Source organism: Curcuma longa, chromosome 10, assembly GCF_044706935.1.
Source record: "Curcuma longa cultivar G26 ecotype Majalengka, Jawa Barat chromosome 10, ITB_CL_G26_1.1, whole genome shotgun sequence".
In the NCBI taxonomy this organism is placed as follows: domain Eukaryota; kingdom Viridiplantae; phylum Streptophyta; class Magnoliopsida; order Zingiberales; family Zingiberaceae; genus Curcuma; species Curcuma longa.
This window is the reverse complement of record NC_133870.1, coordinates 4,884,870-4,901,464: the sequence shown is the minus strand read 5'-3', so window position 1 is coordinate 4,901,464 and position 16,595 is coordinate 4,884,870. Positions and strand designations below refer to the sequence as shown.

The window sequence follows — 16,595 nt, the reverse complement described above, 5'->3', positions numbered from 1 at the left end:
GGAACACATTGGGTTGTGCTTCTTACTTAAATGTGGTTTATCTACTTATCTCAACATCATTTTGATGCTTATTGGTTCACAAGGAACTTAACTCTTTATCTTGAATCTGAAATTTTTGTGAAGAACTTTGAAAGTGTGAGAACAGAATGGTTTCTGTTTGAAGCAAAGATTTTATCATCATACACTAAATTAGTGAAGATGGATCTGGCTTTTTTTTTCTTTTGAATCTTTTGAGGTAAAAACTTTTTTATTGGTTACATTATGCCATCAAACCCTACTTTGTTATATTCACATATTTTGTATTCTTTGCTTTGTTGCATCAACTTAGAGCTTCTATATTGTCCTTTCGAGCTGATGCTGAAATGGAGTTGATGCTGAAAGCATAGAGCGCATAGCTAATCAAAAGAAAAAGGAGGTGATAGTAAGAGGAGTGCGTAACAATTGTGGTTGTATAAACTGATCTGGTCACTTCTCCTTCATTAGAGTGTAAATTAGGATAGAAGCCACCAATCTTTTTCATTGTGTGTGATAAAGAATCACTTGTAATAAGGTGACTTGGTTCTTAGGGTTGTAAATTGTAGTTGGGGAGAAAAATGAATAAGCACATTCTTAACTTTTTTGTTCTTGTTTCTGAAATTAAAAAGACAATGATTTTGCTTTGTTGAATAGTACTGCATTCTAAAGCATTTTTGCCATTTGCCGCATGGATTGATGATATCTTTTCTTGGTAACTGCTGTGTTACAAAACCTGACATACAAATGAGGGAGCCATTGGGTTCCCCATGCCAACACTGGTTCAATTGAAGGGGAAAGAGTTTTCCTTTAAGACCGAAAATGGGCCCTCTGATAGGTGAAGTACCGGAAATGGGGTGCTAAGTACAACTAATTACCCACCTTGATGCGTTGAGTATCGAAATTGGTCCTTTAAGTACCGAAAATGGATCCTGAAGTACCGAAAATGATGGGTGAAGTACCGAAAATAGGGTGCTAAGTACCAAAATTAGGTGGAAAAATACCGAAAAGGGCTGATTACCCACCTTGATGCGTTGAATACCGAAATTAGTCCCTTAAGTAAGAGCCCTGAAGTACCGAAAATGGTGGGTGAAGTACCCTTAAATACCGAAAATGGTAGGTGAAGTACCGGAAATGGGGTGCTAAGTACCCCATTTTGGCTGAGTACCGAAAAGGGCTAATTACCCATCTTGATGGGTTGAGTACCCGAAATTGATCCTTTAAGTACCGAAAATGGGCCCTGAAATACCAAAAATGGTGGGTGAAGTACCAGAAATGGGGTGCTAAGTACCAAAATTGGGTGAAAAAATACCGAAAAGGGCTGATTACTCACCTTGATGGGTTGAGTACCGAAATTCATCCTTTAAGTACCGAAAATGGACCCTAGAGTACTGAAAATGGTGGGTGAAGTACCGAAAATGAGGTGCTAAGTACCAAAAACAAGCTTGGGTTAGGGTTGTAGGAATCGCGCGATTTTTAAACAGGCTGGGGATTTAAGTCAGTCTTAAGGTTAGGGTGCTAAGTCTCATGGATGGAAGTAAAATATAATATTTGCTTTTATAAACAAGTTGCACCGGCGACTTGGAGCAGGATTACGACTTTTCAAAGTGTATTACATTGCTTATGAGAGTAATGATTACAGTGATCCACAAGTAGATTTAATTCCAGTGATCCACTGGACACAGTTTATTATCGTATGATGAAATGAATTCACCATCATCTGAACAAGTTTGATGAATGAAACATGCTAAATAGGATAAACATGTTTAGATGAACCCCTTTGATCGCTCCCCTTTTACACTAAGCAATAGTCTGTGAGTTCTTTAAGGAAAATATTTAATTTTATTGATTGTTATTATTGACACAGCTGAAGGAGTTCCAATGGATAGAACAAGAAAGAGAACAAAGTAGATAATGGATCTAACAAAGTTTAAGGTCACACTTAAACAACACATAACTTTCTGCCCATGTTTTTTACATAACAACAATGTTCAGCACATGACATCACAACTATAACATCAAGCTAGCCATGAAACAAGGTAACAAGTAATAGTCTCATTTGCATTTGAAGCAAAAAAGGTACTCCAACCATAGGCACATATCAAAATCCTCCGTGCGATCAACACTTCGAATTTGAATCTTCATTTGGGGTTACGTAGCACGATGATGACAGAGTCTCCGCGAAGGAACATCCTGATGAATCTATCCTTGTTGACTGGAAGAGCTTTCTTCTTCCCCTTGCCTGTCTTGGGTATCTGTGATCAGGGTAAAAACCATAAGGAGCCATGCATGAAAAGAGATGATGAATTATATGCATTTGTAAAGTTGCAATACCTCGGTCCACATCTCCCTAACATTTTCGAGGACCATGTTGCAGTGGCGATCAAATGCTCTAACTTGACCATGTGAGTAGTAGATAAATAGCCAGAAGATGGCTAGTAACAATATATTGTATATAAATAATCAAGGATTAACAAGAAGTGCACCATAAGGAATGCTGATTTAACAACAGAGTTTAGTCACTTTCTATCACAAGAAAAACATTCAAATAACAGGAAGGAGTCATGATACATAGCAGAGGGATTAGAATAATCTTTTTAAATGCTCAAAAAAGTTAACTTGTCTATTGTGTTGAAATAGAAACTAAAAAATATGTATTCCCTTGACAAAATCAGGATTCTATTTTAGGATTATATTGAAAATCAATAAGCAAAGTTACAATAAAACTTAAAAAAGTTGAAAGGTTACCAGAAGAAGTCTCCATATATTAGGTCGCATATATGGTGGTACACCACTCCAAGATAACTCACGTAGCTTTTCTGCAGATAAGCAAAAACTTTACAAACTCATACACTCAAGGGTAATGCTCACTGCTAAATGACTTCAGAGTTGCACTAAAGTAATGAATTTAACCAACACCTAATACAATTAATCTTTCTTCTTCATTTTAAGTTCATATATTAATACTTCAAATTAAAGCAAATGCATGCATCTTAAATACATCTAAGCAAAACCACAAACATACAAGTTATGCCACACTAAAGGTAGCTAAGAGTGAAATTTATTTATAAGAACTAACCACAAAAAGATAAAAAAAATGTTCTGCCTACAGCAAGGAAAACAAGATCCTTAAACCCTGCCTTAATGAAGAACTGGTTAACCATAATCTTCCTTAGACCATACTCTCAACAAAGTTAATCACATAGCATGCTCAAAAGCTATCAGTTTTGTGACAGAGTGAGTCATAAACCAGCAGAAATATGTCTTACCAAGATCAAAGTCCTGAAATGGAGAAAGTATGAAAGTGGCCAACAAAGTTAACCATCAAAGGACTATATAGGATACAAGCGGCCAACTCTAGTTTCTAACACAACATAAGAAAATAATTAAAATTCATGAACTTCATCTTGGTTAGCTTCATAACAACATCAAAGGTATGGACTTAATGAAAATGTTGTATGACAGCCGCAAGAAATAATTGATAATGAAGAGATACAGATATTGCAGAAGCTCAATAGAGTTTGCATACGAGGAATTGAAGAAATGTAAATAACACATACCTCAGTCTTCGAATTAGTACCATATATACAGAATATGCTCTTTAATGGTGGCCTTTTGCAAGGTGTAAGAGGATTCAACATTGGATCACCCAGATATAAATTAGAAAAACATAACACTCAAAATTTTAGTAGAACTATGAATGAAATTGGTACTATTAACTAGTAACACCTATGAACAATGGATCTTCCTTTTGTCAGGTGCATGGCCATGTTGGCTCTTTCCTTCAAGCAGGGGAAGGAACTGATACGCAAAACTAACAGGCAAGAAAATCACAAAAAGGACTCCCTACGAAGGAATCATTCCAATCGTTGAAAAATTCTTCTTGCTATAGGAGAGAGTGAATCGTAGCACACAGAGAGGAGGTTTGGATTGACCTTGACCCCGATGAAAGCAAGCACATTGGGACTTGGTTTTTGAAACCCATGCGACGAGGGAAAGAGGCAGCGATTTTGGGGGTTTAGGGTTAGCAATACCTAAAACCCAGATGAAGGCGATGAGCTCCTCGCAGAGCTGCGAGATCGGCAGCGGCAGATTGGCGGCGGTAGGTGCCGGAGTCTTCCCAGGGCGACGGATGGCACAGATCGGCGGCGGCGGCGGACGAAGACGCAGATCGGGAGGCGGACGAAGGCGCAGATCGGGCGGCGGACGAAGGCGAAGGAGGCGGCGGCGTCTTCTCGGTCTTCTCGCGGCGGACGAAGGCGAAGGAGGCCGGCGTCTTATGGCGCAGATCGGGCGGCGGCAGGTCTTCTCGCGGCGACGGCCAAAAGGAGGTGGCGGCGTCCTTGGCTCTCGGTGTTCTCGGCCGAAGGATCGCAGAGGCGGGCGCAAACGGCGGCGTCTTCGGCCTCGGTGTTCTCGGGCGCAGATCTGGGAATCGGGTGGGGGAAGGGAAATTTGGGAACGAGATTCTGAAATTTGGGCGCGCGAGAAAAATTTACGCTCGTCGCCACGGAGGAAGCGGACAACTCGATTTTTCTCGTCCACATCAGCAGGAGCGGAAATGGAGCGCACGAAGCGGCGCGCAGCAGAGAAAAATCCTATATATATATATATATATATGCCGGAATCCGGTGTCGGCCGGTGTGCTGGTGAGTTGGTCGTCGATCGGGCCCGGTCCGACGGTCGGACGGCGACGCGATGACAGCGGGAACAGCGGCGGGTCAGCGGAAGAAAACACTGTGCATTCCCAGTTTGGACGGTCAGATTTTCACGATCACGGTGTCACGGACGCGCGCGTAGGAAACCGTCACGTAGCAGATCAAAATTCATATATATGAATTTCCAACTGGACTTAAAATGGGGATGAGGACATGATTCTCTAAATTGCTTATGAGGTTTATCGTAATAGTCATAGCAGTTGATGGCTCCAATTAGATTGCCCTCGTGTGTTTTTAAAGTTTCTAGATTCTCACATTGTCTCGATAGGCAATGATAATTTGGTTCATATATTCTTGTCCAAAGCTAGCTTTATCGTCACAAGTATTTTCTCTTTTGGAAAAGATGTGGAGTGCTCGCAATCAAGTGCTTTTAAGTGAGAAGAAAAGATATCGTTTAGCCCTCGGGGTTATGGTGTAGCGATAGATATTTTCTTAGTTTTTTAGGCATCCATAGTTCGAGTCCTGATGAATTAGTGGATTAATTTTTTTTAATGACTGGTTAACATAAGAATGTTGGGTTGATGGATCGTCATTTTCTAATTTACCCTGATGGCTAGTAGAAAATTCTGATCAGATTTGTGCCAACTACCGCCAACTACCTGATGGTGTAAGTTAGATACATTGTGCCAACTAAAAAAAATACCATTTAAAATTCATTTTTGTTATTCCAGTAAACTGTTTCGAATCATATTTGAATTGTTAGATGACTTGAATGAGTAATGTATGTGATGCAAAAGCAACTAAGGTGTCCATTAAACACGACCAATTTGTGTCCCCTGGCATGGTCTTGGTGAGGTGAAATCGAGCTTTCTAACAACTAACATAGCTAGATTGTGTCCATTGACATGTTGTGTTACATTCTGCTTTTCAACAAAGCAAACCATAGCATTCCAATAGGGAACACGATTTAGTCATACTCTTTGGCACGACTCAAGCGAGCTGGGGCGTCAAACCACCTAATTTTAGTCTTTTAGAGTTTGTTTTGTTAGTTTCAATTTTTTTAGGATTTTAGGCTATTTCAACAATTATTTAGTTGATATTGGAGTTAGTTTTTGGATGAATAATATTTTTGACCATGATGTTTATTTTTCTTTTCCCTATTTTTCGATACTGAATCAATAGATTTTAAAAGATTATTTTCAACATTTATGTTTGAACCAATGAAATTAATACTGCTCGTATGATAATCACTATTCCATTCGGCGTCGCTTGATATTAGAGACTTTAGATCTCATGGATAGTTATCGTGATCGTGATAGGCAGGTTCCGACTGAGGAAGCCTCGTAATTTAATCGTAGCATCCAAATAAGATACTTAAAGATCTACAAAAATAAATCACAAAATTAACTCAGCATCTAGCGGCACAAGATCTTAAAGGTCGTAAGCTCTCTTATCTTAATTCTGCTTCTACTTTTGAAAACTCTTATCATAATCGTGAAAGTCGTGGTCGAGAAGAATGGTATAGAGATATCAAGTTTCCAATTGATCTTCTCGAGTTTTTCGGTACACTATAGATCAACGAATTTTTGATTAGCTTAACGAAGTAGAGAGAATTTTTATTATAAGGAAGTACTCAATCGTGTGAAAGTAAAATTGATTATCGTCAAACTCAAAGGCTAAGTATCCACATAATGGAGCAATTGTGATGCTCATGAGACAAATAAGACAAAGACAAGATCATTGATTAAGAGAAGATAAAGAAAAAAAATGAAATATCACTTTCTTTCCCTCGATTATCCTCAAACTTTGTTTCAACGACTACATACATTGAGGCAGGATGCAAGTTCCCAACGTGCCTTGGTTGGTGAAAAGCCACAGAACCAAAACCCAATGATTAGAGACAACCAAAACAATTGGTTATCTTACCCTCAGGATTCGCATTCTATCTAACTGTCATCACAGATTGATTCTAAACCTCTTATCACATGTGTTCATCATGATAAACAGGGACACACAATAATCGATTGTAGGAAACATGCGAATCAAAAGGGTAACAGTTTATTAATTGAGGAAGATATGGAAGACGAGATTGAGGCAATTAGCGAGCCAGTATATGACAAGGAAGAAGTTGGCTAGGTGCTTTATGATGATGACCGTGAGACTTTGATTGTTCGTAGGAGTCGGCTGACTTTCAAAGATGACTCGAAGGAGATGCTTGGGTTGGAGAGAAATTATCATGTTGATACTCAAGTTGTGCAAGAAACCTCTACCGATGTAGCTAAGCGACAAAAAGAAGATATCGCCAATTTAGAGTTGGCTGGGAACCTAATAATTTGCCACTATAGCTGATTGGTTAGACAATACAAATTGGCAGGAAACCATGGATCAATTTTGGACATTGGAAACCACTTCTACCCCGATAACCAATAATGCTAACCTATTTTCTATGTCGATGAGATAAGGTATGGAGACATACTTTATGCTTTACTATCTTGCAAGAACAATGCAATAGACGTAGATCCTGATTTATTGGCAAAAGTGCAATAGCTATTAGAGGATTTTATAGAGTTGAGGTCAGTTGAGGATCTTCCTCCTGGGTTACCACCTAGTGAGCAAACTCTAAACTCGATGATGAATTTTTTTTAAGTCGAGGCTATTGATGTAGGAGCCATCAATGCATCTAGCAAACACAGTTAGTGTGTGTCCCCTAGCACAGGAGTGCTTCATTCTAAGCTCTGACAAGGTGAAAATCGAGCTTTCCAACAACCAACACAGTCTGACTGTGTCCTCTAACATGACCGTAATGCATTATACTTCTCGAAGAAGCAAACCGCAATGTTCCAACAAGGAACATGGCTTAGCCGTGTTCCCTGACACGGCCATGTAGCGCCATCGCAACTCAAGTGGGTTGGGTCACCAAACGACTAAACTTTGGTCTTTTAGAGTTTGTTTTTGTTAGTTTCATTTGTTAGGATTTTAGGCTATTTAAACAATTGTTTTGTTTAGTTGATATTGGAGTTAGTTTTTAGATGAATAATATTTTCGATCAAGTCATTTATTTCTTTTTTCTTTATTTCTTGTATTCTTTCGAACTAGTAGATTTTAAAAGACTATTTCTGACGTTTATGTTTAAACAAACAAAATCAATATTGTCCGTAAGATAATCGTTATTATATCTAACATCAATATGACAATCCATTAAGAAGATATAATTGATTTTATGAGCCATAATTTTTAGATGAGACTAGGAATTATAGCTTATAGTTTAGCCAAGTAATGCTCACAAAAGTGGTAAAGAATAAAAATATCATTAAACTACAATTCAACATCAAAACATCAAGATTGTGACTTTAGTTTAGCATTGATACTCTATAATAAGCTGAGATTATGGGACGTGGATTGGCTAGGTCAGGCCCATAAGGAAAAGAGTGGAGAAATTGGTTTCGGTATTTGAGCCTATGAAGAAGTGGAGCTTGAGAGTCTGGCAATCGGGAAGTGTTCGGGAATCAGATTCAGAATCAAAAAGTGTTTGAAGGTAGAGTTTGAAATCGTATGATATTTTTTAAAATAAAATAAAATAGGTCACTTTAACAATCTTACACGGTTAGTCTCATGGCTATATATGAGGAAGCAAATCTAGAAATTACAGTTGACCACTACGAGAAAGGATATTACCTCGACTTCGTTCGAGATTTAACTTTTGTTCATTTCAACAAGTCTATCTTGTAATAACCAACTCAACTATGCTCCGGGAGCGAGTCAAATAATACTCTTCTGCAAAAGGTGAAATCCACCACCCCAGTGGTCTCACACAGTCGGTCTCACGACCATCTGTGAAGAGGTAAATTGAGAAACTGCAGTTGATTACGACGGAGGAGGGTATTGTTTGGCTTCGCCGAGATGAGTTGAATAACACTCTTCTGCAAAAGGTGGAATTCGCCACCTTAGCGGCCCCACACGGTCGGCCCCACGACCATCTGTGAGGAGGTAAATCGAGAAACTGCAATTGGTCATGACGCAGGAGGGTATTGCCTGGCGAATGATTCGAACCCTTGTCCTTTTCTACAAGTCTACTGCGTCGTAACTAACTCAGCTATGCCCCGAGGGCGAGTTGAATAACACTCAACATCATAGAAGATGGTTCAGAAAATAAGGGTGCAAATTTAATTTGGTGATATCTTGTTCAAGACAGAAACGGAGGGCAATAAAAGATATGTGTGTTAATAGTCGAATGAAAACGGATTGATAATAATGGAGATCAGCTGTCGTTATCGAAAGGAAATCATAATGTTATAACGAGAAAAGTTACTCAATTGAGACTATAAAAGAAGAGCGATAACTAAAGAACGAAGTATGTTAATTTCTAAAAGATCATCTCCTTTATTAGACTATTTTTTTATCTTTTCTCCACTTAAAATCTCACTCAAACATTGGAGGAACTACATCGAGATAAGACCAACGTCCTCTGACTGCATATTAACTATGGATAAGAAAATCATATTATTAAGATACGAAAGTTACGAGGAGTGCTCGACAACATATACTCGATCACGGGCATTCAAAGTTCACTCCTAGTATCAAGTATTATAAAAACGCAATGACAACTTACACTCTCCGTGATTGTTAAAAGGAGTGGAGGCGAGATGTTTCATAAAAAAACATGCTTAAAAATAAGAGATTCTCCACCTAATTATTTTTTAACATTTTGAATTTGATTGATTTCTTTCTCAGATTTTCAACCTCTCACATCTAAAAATAATATTAGACCTTCAGATCATACGTTAAAATAAATAAGAAAATACAAAGAAAAGCGATCGAATAAAGTCCTAAAGTCCACACCTCAAACCCTAAATTCCAACCCCCAAACCCCAAATCTCAAATCTCAAACCCCAAATTCCAAACCCTAACCCTCAAATCGAAGACTTTGACGTCTATCACGTTTGGAGTTTAGGAACTTTTTTAATTGCGAAATCTATCACGTTGGTGTGAAATTGTGCACGGTTGCACAAATTTAATCGTGCAAGAGATCAATTATATATATATAATCATAGCATGGCTCCAATTAGATTGCCCTCGTGTGTTTTTCATTCTCACCTTGTCCAAAGCTAGCTTTATTGTCACAAGTATTTTCTCTTTTGGAAAAGATGTGGAGTGCTCACAATCAAGTGCTTTTAAGTATGAAGAAAAGATATCGTTTAGCCCTCGGGCTATGGTGCAGCAACAGATATTTTCTTAGTTTCTTAGGCATCTATGGCTCGAGTCCTACCTTTGACGAATTAGTGGATTAAATTTTTTTAATGATCAGTTCACCTAAGAACACTAAGTTGATGGGTCGTCCACTAGCTTTTTGATTTATCCTTGTGATTAGTGAAAAATTCAGTGGGACCAGATCGATTACCCTCAAGATTAGTCGATATAAATTGGATATATTTTACCCACTAAGAAAAAATATCATTTAAAATTGATTTTTGTTATTCCAATAAACTGTTTCGAATCATATATTTGTATTGTTAGATGACTTGAATGAGCAATGCATGTGATGCAAAAGCAACTAAGGTGTCCAGTAAACACGGCCAGCTTGTGTCCCCTGGCATGAGTGTATCTCATTTTGAGTCTTGGTGAGGTGAAATCGAGCTTTTTAGCAACCAATATGGCTAGACTGTGTCCTTTGACACGGTCATGTTACATTCTGCTTCTCAACAAAGCGAACTGTAGCATTCCGATAGGGAATACGACTTAGTCATGCTCTCTGGCACGGCTCAAGCGAGCTAGGGCGTCAAACCACCTAACTTTGATCTTTTAGAGTTTGTTTTGTTAGTTTCATTTTTTTTTAGAATTTTAGGCTATTTCAACAATTATTTAGTTGATATTGGATTTAGTTTTTGGATGACTAATATTTTTGACCGTGTCGTTTATTTTTTTTTCTATTTTTCGGTACCGAATCAATAGATTTTAGAAGATTATTTTCAACATTCATATTTGCACCAATGGAATTAATACTGCTCGTATGATAATCACTATTTTCTATTCTGTTCGACGTCAGTTGATATTAGAGCCTTTAGATCTCATGGATAGTCATCGTCATCGTCATAGGCAGGTTCCGACTGAGGAAGCCTCGCACTTTAATTGTAGCATCCAAATAAGATACTTAAAGATCTACAGAGATAAATTACAAAATTAACTCAGCATCTAATGGCACGAGATCTTAAAGGTTGTAAGCTCCCTTATCTTAATTCTGCTTCTACTTTTGAAAACTCCTATCATAATCATGAAAGTTGTGGTCGAGAGGAACGATATGGAGATATCGAGTTTCCAATTGATCTTCCCGAGTTTTTCGGTACACTACAGATCGAGGAATTCTTGATTAGCTTAACGAAGTAGAGAGAATTTTCGATTATAAGGAAGTACCAAATTGTGTGAAAGTGAAATTGATTATTGTCAAAGTCAAAGGCAAAGTATCTACATAGTGAAAGCAATTGATATGCTCACGAGACAAACAAGACAAAGACAAGATCATTGATTGAGAGAAGATGAAGAAAAAAATGAAATATCACTTTCTTCCCCTTGATTACCCTCAAACCTTGTTTCAACGACCATATACATTGAGGCAAGATGCAAATTCCCAATGTGCCTTGGTTGGTGAAAAACCGCAGAACCAAAACCCAATGATTAGAGGCAACCAAAACAATTGGCCAACTCATCCTCAGGATTCACATTCTATCTAACCATCATACATATTGATTCTAAACCTCTTATCACATGTGTTTTTCATGATAAACAAGGACATAGAATAATCGATTGTAGGAAACTTGCGAATCAAAAGGGCAACAATTAATTGAGGAAGATATGGAAGACGAGATTGAGGCAATTAGTGAGCCAGTATATGACAAGGAAGAAGTTTGCTAGGTGCTTTTATGATGATGACCGTGAGACTTTGATTATTCGTAAGAGTCGACTAACTTTCAAAGACGACTCAGAGGAGATGCTTGGGTTGGAGAGATATTATCATGTTAATACTCAAGTTGTGCAAGAAACCTCTACTGATGTAACTAAGCGACAAAAAGAAGATATTGGTCAAGATAGAGTTGGCTGGAACCTAATAATGTTGCCACTATAGCTGATTAGTCAGACAATGCAAATTGGCAGGAAACCATGGATCAAGATTGGACATTGGAAACCACTTCTACCCCGGTAACCAATAATACTAACCTATTTTCTATGTTGATGAAATGAAGTATGGAGACATAGTTTATGTTTTACTGTCTCGCAAGAACAATGCAATAGACGTAGATCCTGATTTATCGGCAAAAGTGCAATAGCTATTAGGGGATTTTATAGAGTTGAGGCCAAAGGATCTTCCTCCTGGGTTACCACCTAGTGAGCAAAATCTAAACTTGATGAATTTTTTTCAACTTAGGGCTACTGATGTTGGAGCCACCGATGCATCTAGCAAACACGGATAGTGTGTGTCCCCTAGCACGGAAGTGCTTCATTCTGAGCTCTGAGCTCTGGCGAAGTGAAATCCAGCTTTCCAACAACCAACACGGTTCGGTTGTGTCCTCTAACATGACTGTAATGCATTCTACTTCTCAAAGAAGCAAATCGCAATGTTCCAACAAGGAACATGGCTTAGCCGTGCTCCCTGGCGACCATGTAGCGCCATCGCGGCTCAAGTGGGCCGGGTTACCAAATGACCTAACATTGGTCTTTTAGAGTTTGTTTTGTTAGTTTCATTTGTTTGGATTTTAAGCTATTTAAACAATTATTTAGTTGATATTGGAGTTAGTTTTTAGATGAATAATATTTTCGATCTAAGTCATTTATTTCCTTTCTCTTTATTTCTTATATTTTTTTTCGAATCAATAGGTTTTAAAAGATTATTTCTGACATTCATATTCGAACAAACAGAATTAATATTGTCTGCGGGATAATCGTTATTTTATTCGACGTCAATATGATAACCCATCACGAAGACATAATTGGTTTTTTGAGTCATAATTTTTAGATGAGACTAGGAATTATAACTTATAGTTTAGCCAAGTAATGCTCTCAAAAGTGGTAAAGAATAAAAATATCATTAAACTACAATTCAACGTCAAACATCAAGATTGTGACTTTAGTTTAGCATTGGTACTCTATAATAAGCTGAGATTATGGGACGTGGATTGGCTAGGTCAGGCCCATAAGGAAAAGAGTGGAGAAATTGGTTTCCGTATTTGAGCCTATGAAGAAGTCGGAAAGTGCTCGGGAATCAGATTCAGAATCGAGAAGTGCTTGACAGTGGAGTTCGGAGTCGAATGACACTCGACATCATAGAAGAGGGCTCAGAAAATAAGGGTGCAAATTTGATTTGATGATATCTTGTTCAAGACAGAAATGGAGGGCAATAAAAGAGATGTGTGTTAATAGTCGAATGAAAACAGATCGATGATAATACATAATGTTATAATGAGATCAGAAGTTACTCGATTGAGACTATAAAAGAAGAGCGATAATCAAAGATCATCTTCTTTATTCAACTATTTTTCTATCTTTTCTCCACTTAAAATCTCACTCAAACATCGGAGGAACTACATCGAGATAAGACCGACGTCCTTGTGACTGCGCATATTAACTATGGATAAGAAAATCATACTATTAAGATACGAAAGTTACGAGGAGTGCTCGACAACAGATACTCGATCACGGGCATTCAAAGTTCACTCCTAGTATCAAGTATTATAAAAACGCAATGACAACTTACACTCTCCGTGATTGTTAAAAGGAGTGGAGGCGAGATGCTTCATAAAAAACATGCTTAAATATAAGAGATTCTCCACCAAACTATTTTTTAACATTTTGAGTTCAATTGATTTCTTTCTCAGATTTTCAACCTCTCACATCTAAAAATAATATTAGACCTTCAGATCATACGTTAAAATAAATAAGAAAATACAAAGAAAAGCGATCGAATAAAGTCCTAAAGTCCACACCTCAAACCCTAATTTCCAAACCCCAAATCCCAAACCCTAACCCTCAAATCGAAGACTTTGACGTCTACCATTTTGATCCTTATCCATAAGACGGCGGTGAGTCGGAATCGTTCCTTCTTTTCCCACTTTGTGGTTTGTGCTACGGCGATAAGTCCAGTCCATCAACATCACAGCCGACTCATCGTGCATCATCTAACACCTCACTTTCCTTTTTTGCCAATTTAATACTAAATTTGTTTAATTTTTTTTTTCTTTCTTTAAACAAAATGCATGAACAAGAACAAGAACAAGAACAAACGAGAGGAGGGGGGAAGTCCCAGTTGCCGTGCCCGACAGCAACATGATCTCAAACGTGGATTTCATCTTGTGGATTGATGTAATTCAACAGAAAATGACCACCATTCGACTTTATTCTCCACCTTCTGCAAGCCGGGAAAAAAGAAATCTTTATTCTCCAGATGGGGCGGGGGCGAGGGCTCGGCGGAGGACGTGAACGAGGGCGGCGGGGGCGCTGAGGTGAGGGAGGTGGCCCTCGACGGGGAGCAGCTCCACGGTGGTCCGGCCGCCGAGGTGGTCCTTGAGGTAGAAGGCGACGGCGAGGGGGACGGAGACGTCCTTGGAGGTTTGGATGATGACGCAGGGGGCGGTGACGAGGCCCAGCACCCCGCGGAGGTCGCTGTTGAACACCGTCCGCGACACGAACAGCGAGATGTCCGGCCGCATGTTGAACAGCGTCCGGCTGAACTCCCGGACCGCCGCCGGCACGTCGGCGCCCACCGCCAGCGGCGCGAACCCCTGCACCCACGCCTCGTAGTTCGCCTCCATCGCCGCGAACACCTCGTCGAATTCCTCCCGCTCGAAGCCGCCGTGGTACTTGTCGTCGTTCAGGAACCTGACCGGCGAACAAATCGAGTGGGATTTTGAAAGTTTCAGCGCCGTCAAGCCTCGATCGGGGTTTCTAATTTCAAAGATCAAATTTACCTGGGGGAGGCGCCGATGAGGATGAGCTTGAGGAAGAGCTCCGGGCGGCGGATGGCGGCGAGGATGCCGATCATGGTGGAGAAGGAGTGGCCAACGAAGAAGCAGCGGTCGACGCCGAGGGCGTCGAGGATGTCCAGCAGGTCGTCGACGTAGGCGTCGAGGGTGGTGTAGCGGCTGAACTCGAAGTGGTCGGGGTTGACGCTGCCGGCGCAGACGAGGTCGTAGAGGACGATGCGGTAGTCGCGGAGGAAGTACGGCAGCACGCGACTCCACGCCGACTGGTCCGTGCCGAAGCCATGCGACAGCACCACCACCCTCTCCCCGGCGCCCACCATTCTCACGTTCAGCATCTCCAGCAGCTTGGCGCCGCCGCCGCCTCCACCACCGCCGTAGACCCCTGTTCTACCATTTCTGTTGCCGCCCATCTCCGCCACCTACTCCGCCCTCTCCTCTCCTCTCTTCCTCAGAATCCTCACTCTCTCTCACCCACACAAACACATACACGAGTATTATATATAGATTGCCATGTGCTTGGACAACTGTTGTTTGATTGATACATGATAAAATATGGAAATGTGGCGAAGAAGGAGAGGAGGGCGAGGGCGATTCCGCTGGTTGTGCTGCTTTTAATCCGGGTACAGGGGATTGATTGTACTCAGACTGTTTTATTCATGGAAGGAAGAGGAAGGGGGGCCATGGCTTATCCGTAGCTACCTTTTCTTTATCGCTGTCGTTTTCCCCTCGCACCTTGTTTTTCTTCCCATCTACGTCTTCTTCCTTTTGACCGCCATCTTGGGCGATTGATTGATTATAAACTCGGATACGACATTAGGAAGGGTCCTTCCTTTTGTATTCGAATTATTTTTTTTGTTTCATTTATTTATAAAAACATTTCATTCTTCCGTTGTATCAGTAAATTTCTTTTTTTAAAAAAATATTATTATTTTTAATATTATTATAATAATTAAAAATTCATAATTACTACGATATAAATAACAAAGTTGATCAATTTGATCAAGCTCGATTGGACTCAAATTGAATTTCGATGTTTAACCCTCAAAACATAGCCGAGTCGATTACCACGGAGCAGAGTTGTTGAAGTGGATAAGGGTCGAATCTCAATGAAGCTGAGGCAATGCCCTCCTACATCGTGGTTAACTACAACTTCCTGATTTACCTCCTCACAAATAATCATGAAGTCGACTGTGTAGGGTCGTTAGAATGGCGGATTCTACTTTTTTTGTTGAAGAGTTTCGATATTTAACCAATATATTAATTAGAAGTCAAGTAAATCAAGATTGATCGGATATGTGACAGTGAAAAGTCAAATAGGTCAAGGTTCACTGAATACTTGATGGTGGAAAAGTCCAAATGGGTCACAGTTGATCGGACACCTGATATGCAAGAGTAAGTTCAAGTGGGTCAAAGAGGATTGGAAATCCAAGAGGACCGAACACTTGACACAAAGAGAAAAATCTAAGTGGATCATGACTGATCGAACACTTAATGCGAGAAAAGTCTTAACATGTCATAATTTACTAAATGTTGAGTAAAGGAAGTAGAGTTAGGTTAATCGGATAACAAGTAAGATTCGAATTCAATCTTTAAAAGGTTGAAATTAGGATTACCAATCGATTGATTGATAAACCCTAAACTCCGAAAAGGATTTTGCTTTGATCTATCGATTGATGATGTTCATCAATCGATTGATAAAATCTAAATTCAAAATTCAAGGTTTAAATGGGGTTGTCAATCTATTGGTGCAAACAGAAGATGGTCAGCGAACAGAATATTGCGGAATTAATTGATCAGTTCGACTGAGGGTTGTCAATCGATTGATCAAGTAAAAAAGAATTGTTCTGTAGATTTAAACGGTCGGATCCGATATGACAATCAATTGGTGAGTAAGGGACAATCGATTGCTAGGCGAAAATTAATCCGAATGCAATCCTATAAAAAAGGATTTTGAGGT

The 16,595-nt window shown here is 39.5% G+C and overlaps 2 protein-coding genes across 2 annotated transcripts; both read right to left on the bottom strand.

The window, feature by feature from the left end:
- Window positions 1-1,960: 1,960 nt before the first annotated feature.
- Window positions 1,961-4,559, bottom strand: LOC141835522 (uncharacterized). The gene is made up of 5 exons (XM_074722932.1): window positions 4,512-4,559; window positions 4,047-4,440; window positions 2,761-2,831; window positions 2,347-2,447; window positions 1,961-2,267 (listed from the first exon to the last, which is right to left on the bottom strand). Exons 1-5 carry the CDS (start codon window positions 4,557-4,559, stop codon window positions 2,132-2,134), a joined length of 750 nt encoding a protein of 249 aa, XP_074579033.1. The 3' UTR covers window positions 1,961-2,131.
- A 9,385-nt stretch (window positions 4,560-13,944) lies between these two features.
- Window positions 13,945-15,267, bottom strand: LOC141836499 (putative strigolactone esterase DAD2). Its single transcript, XM_074724006.1, has 2 exons — window positions 14,624-15,267; window positions 13,945-14,534 (listed from the first exon to the last, which is right to left on the bottom strand). The coding sequence occupies exons 1-2, from the start codon at window positions 15,046-15,048 to the stop codon at window positions 14,090-14,092; spliced, it is 870 nt and encodes a 289-aa protein (XP_074580107.1). The 5' UTR covers window positions 15,049-15,267; the 3' UTR covers window positions 13,945-14,089.
- Window positions 15,268-16,595: the final 1,328 nt, after the last annotated feature.

What these genes read in the sequence shown, in the direction of transcription:
- LOC141835522 (XM_074722932.1), bottom strand. Translation starts at nt 4,559, where the DNA reads ATGTGGACGAGAAAAATCGAGTTGTCCGCTTCCTCCGTGGCGACGAGC. An exon ending in CGCCTTCATCTGGGTTTTAG is followed by an intron (nt 2,832 to 4,046) that starts GTATTGCTAACC and finishes GCTTATCTGCAG; the next exon opens with AAAAGCTACGTGAGTTATCT. An exon ending in ATATATGGAGACTTCTTCTG is followed by an intron (nt 2,448 to 2,760) that starts GTAACCTTTCAA and finishes TATTGTTACTAG; the next exon opens with CCATCTTCTGGCTATTTATC.
- LOC141836499 (XM_074724006.1), bottom strand. Translation starts at nt 15,048, where the DNA reads ATGGGCGGCAACAGAAATGGTAGAACAGGGGTCTACGGCGGTGGTGGA. An exon ending in CTCATCGGCGCCTCCCCCAG is followed by an intron (nt 14,535 to 14,623) that starts GTAAATTTGATC and finishes TTCGCCGGTCAG; the next exon opens with GTTCCTGAACGACGACAAGT.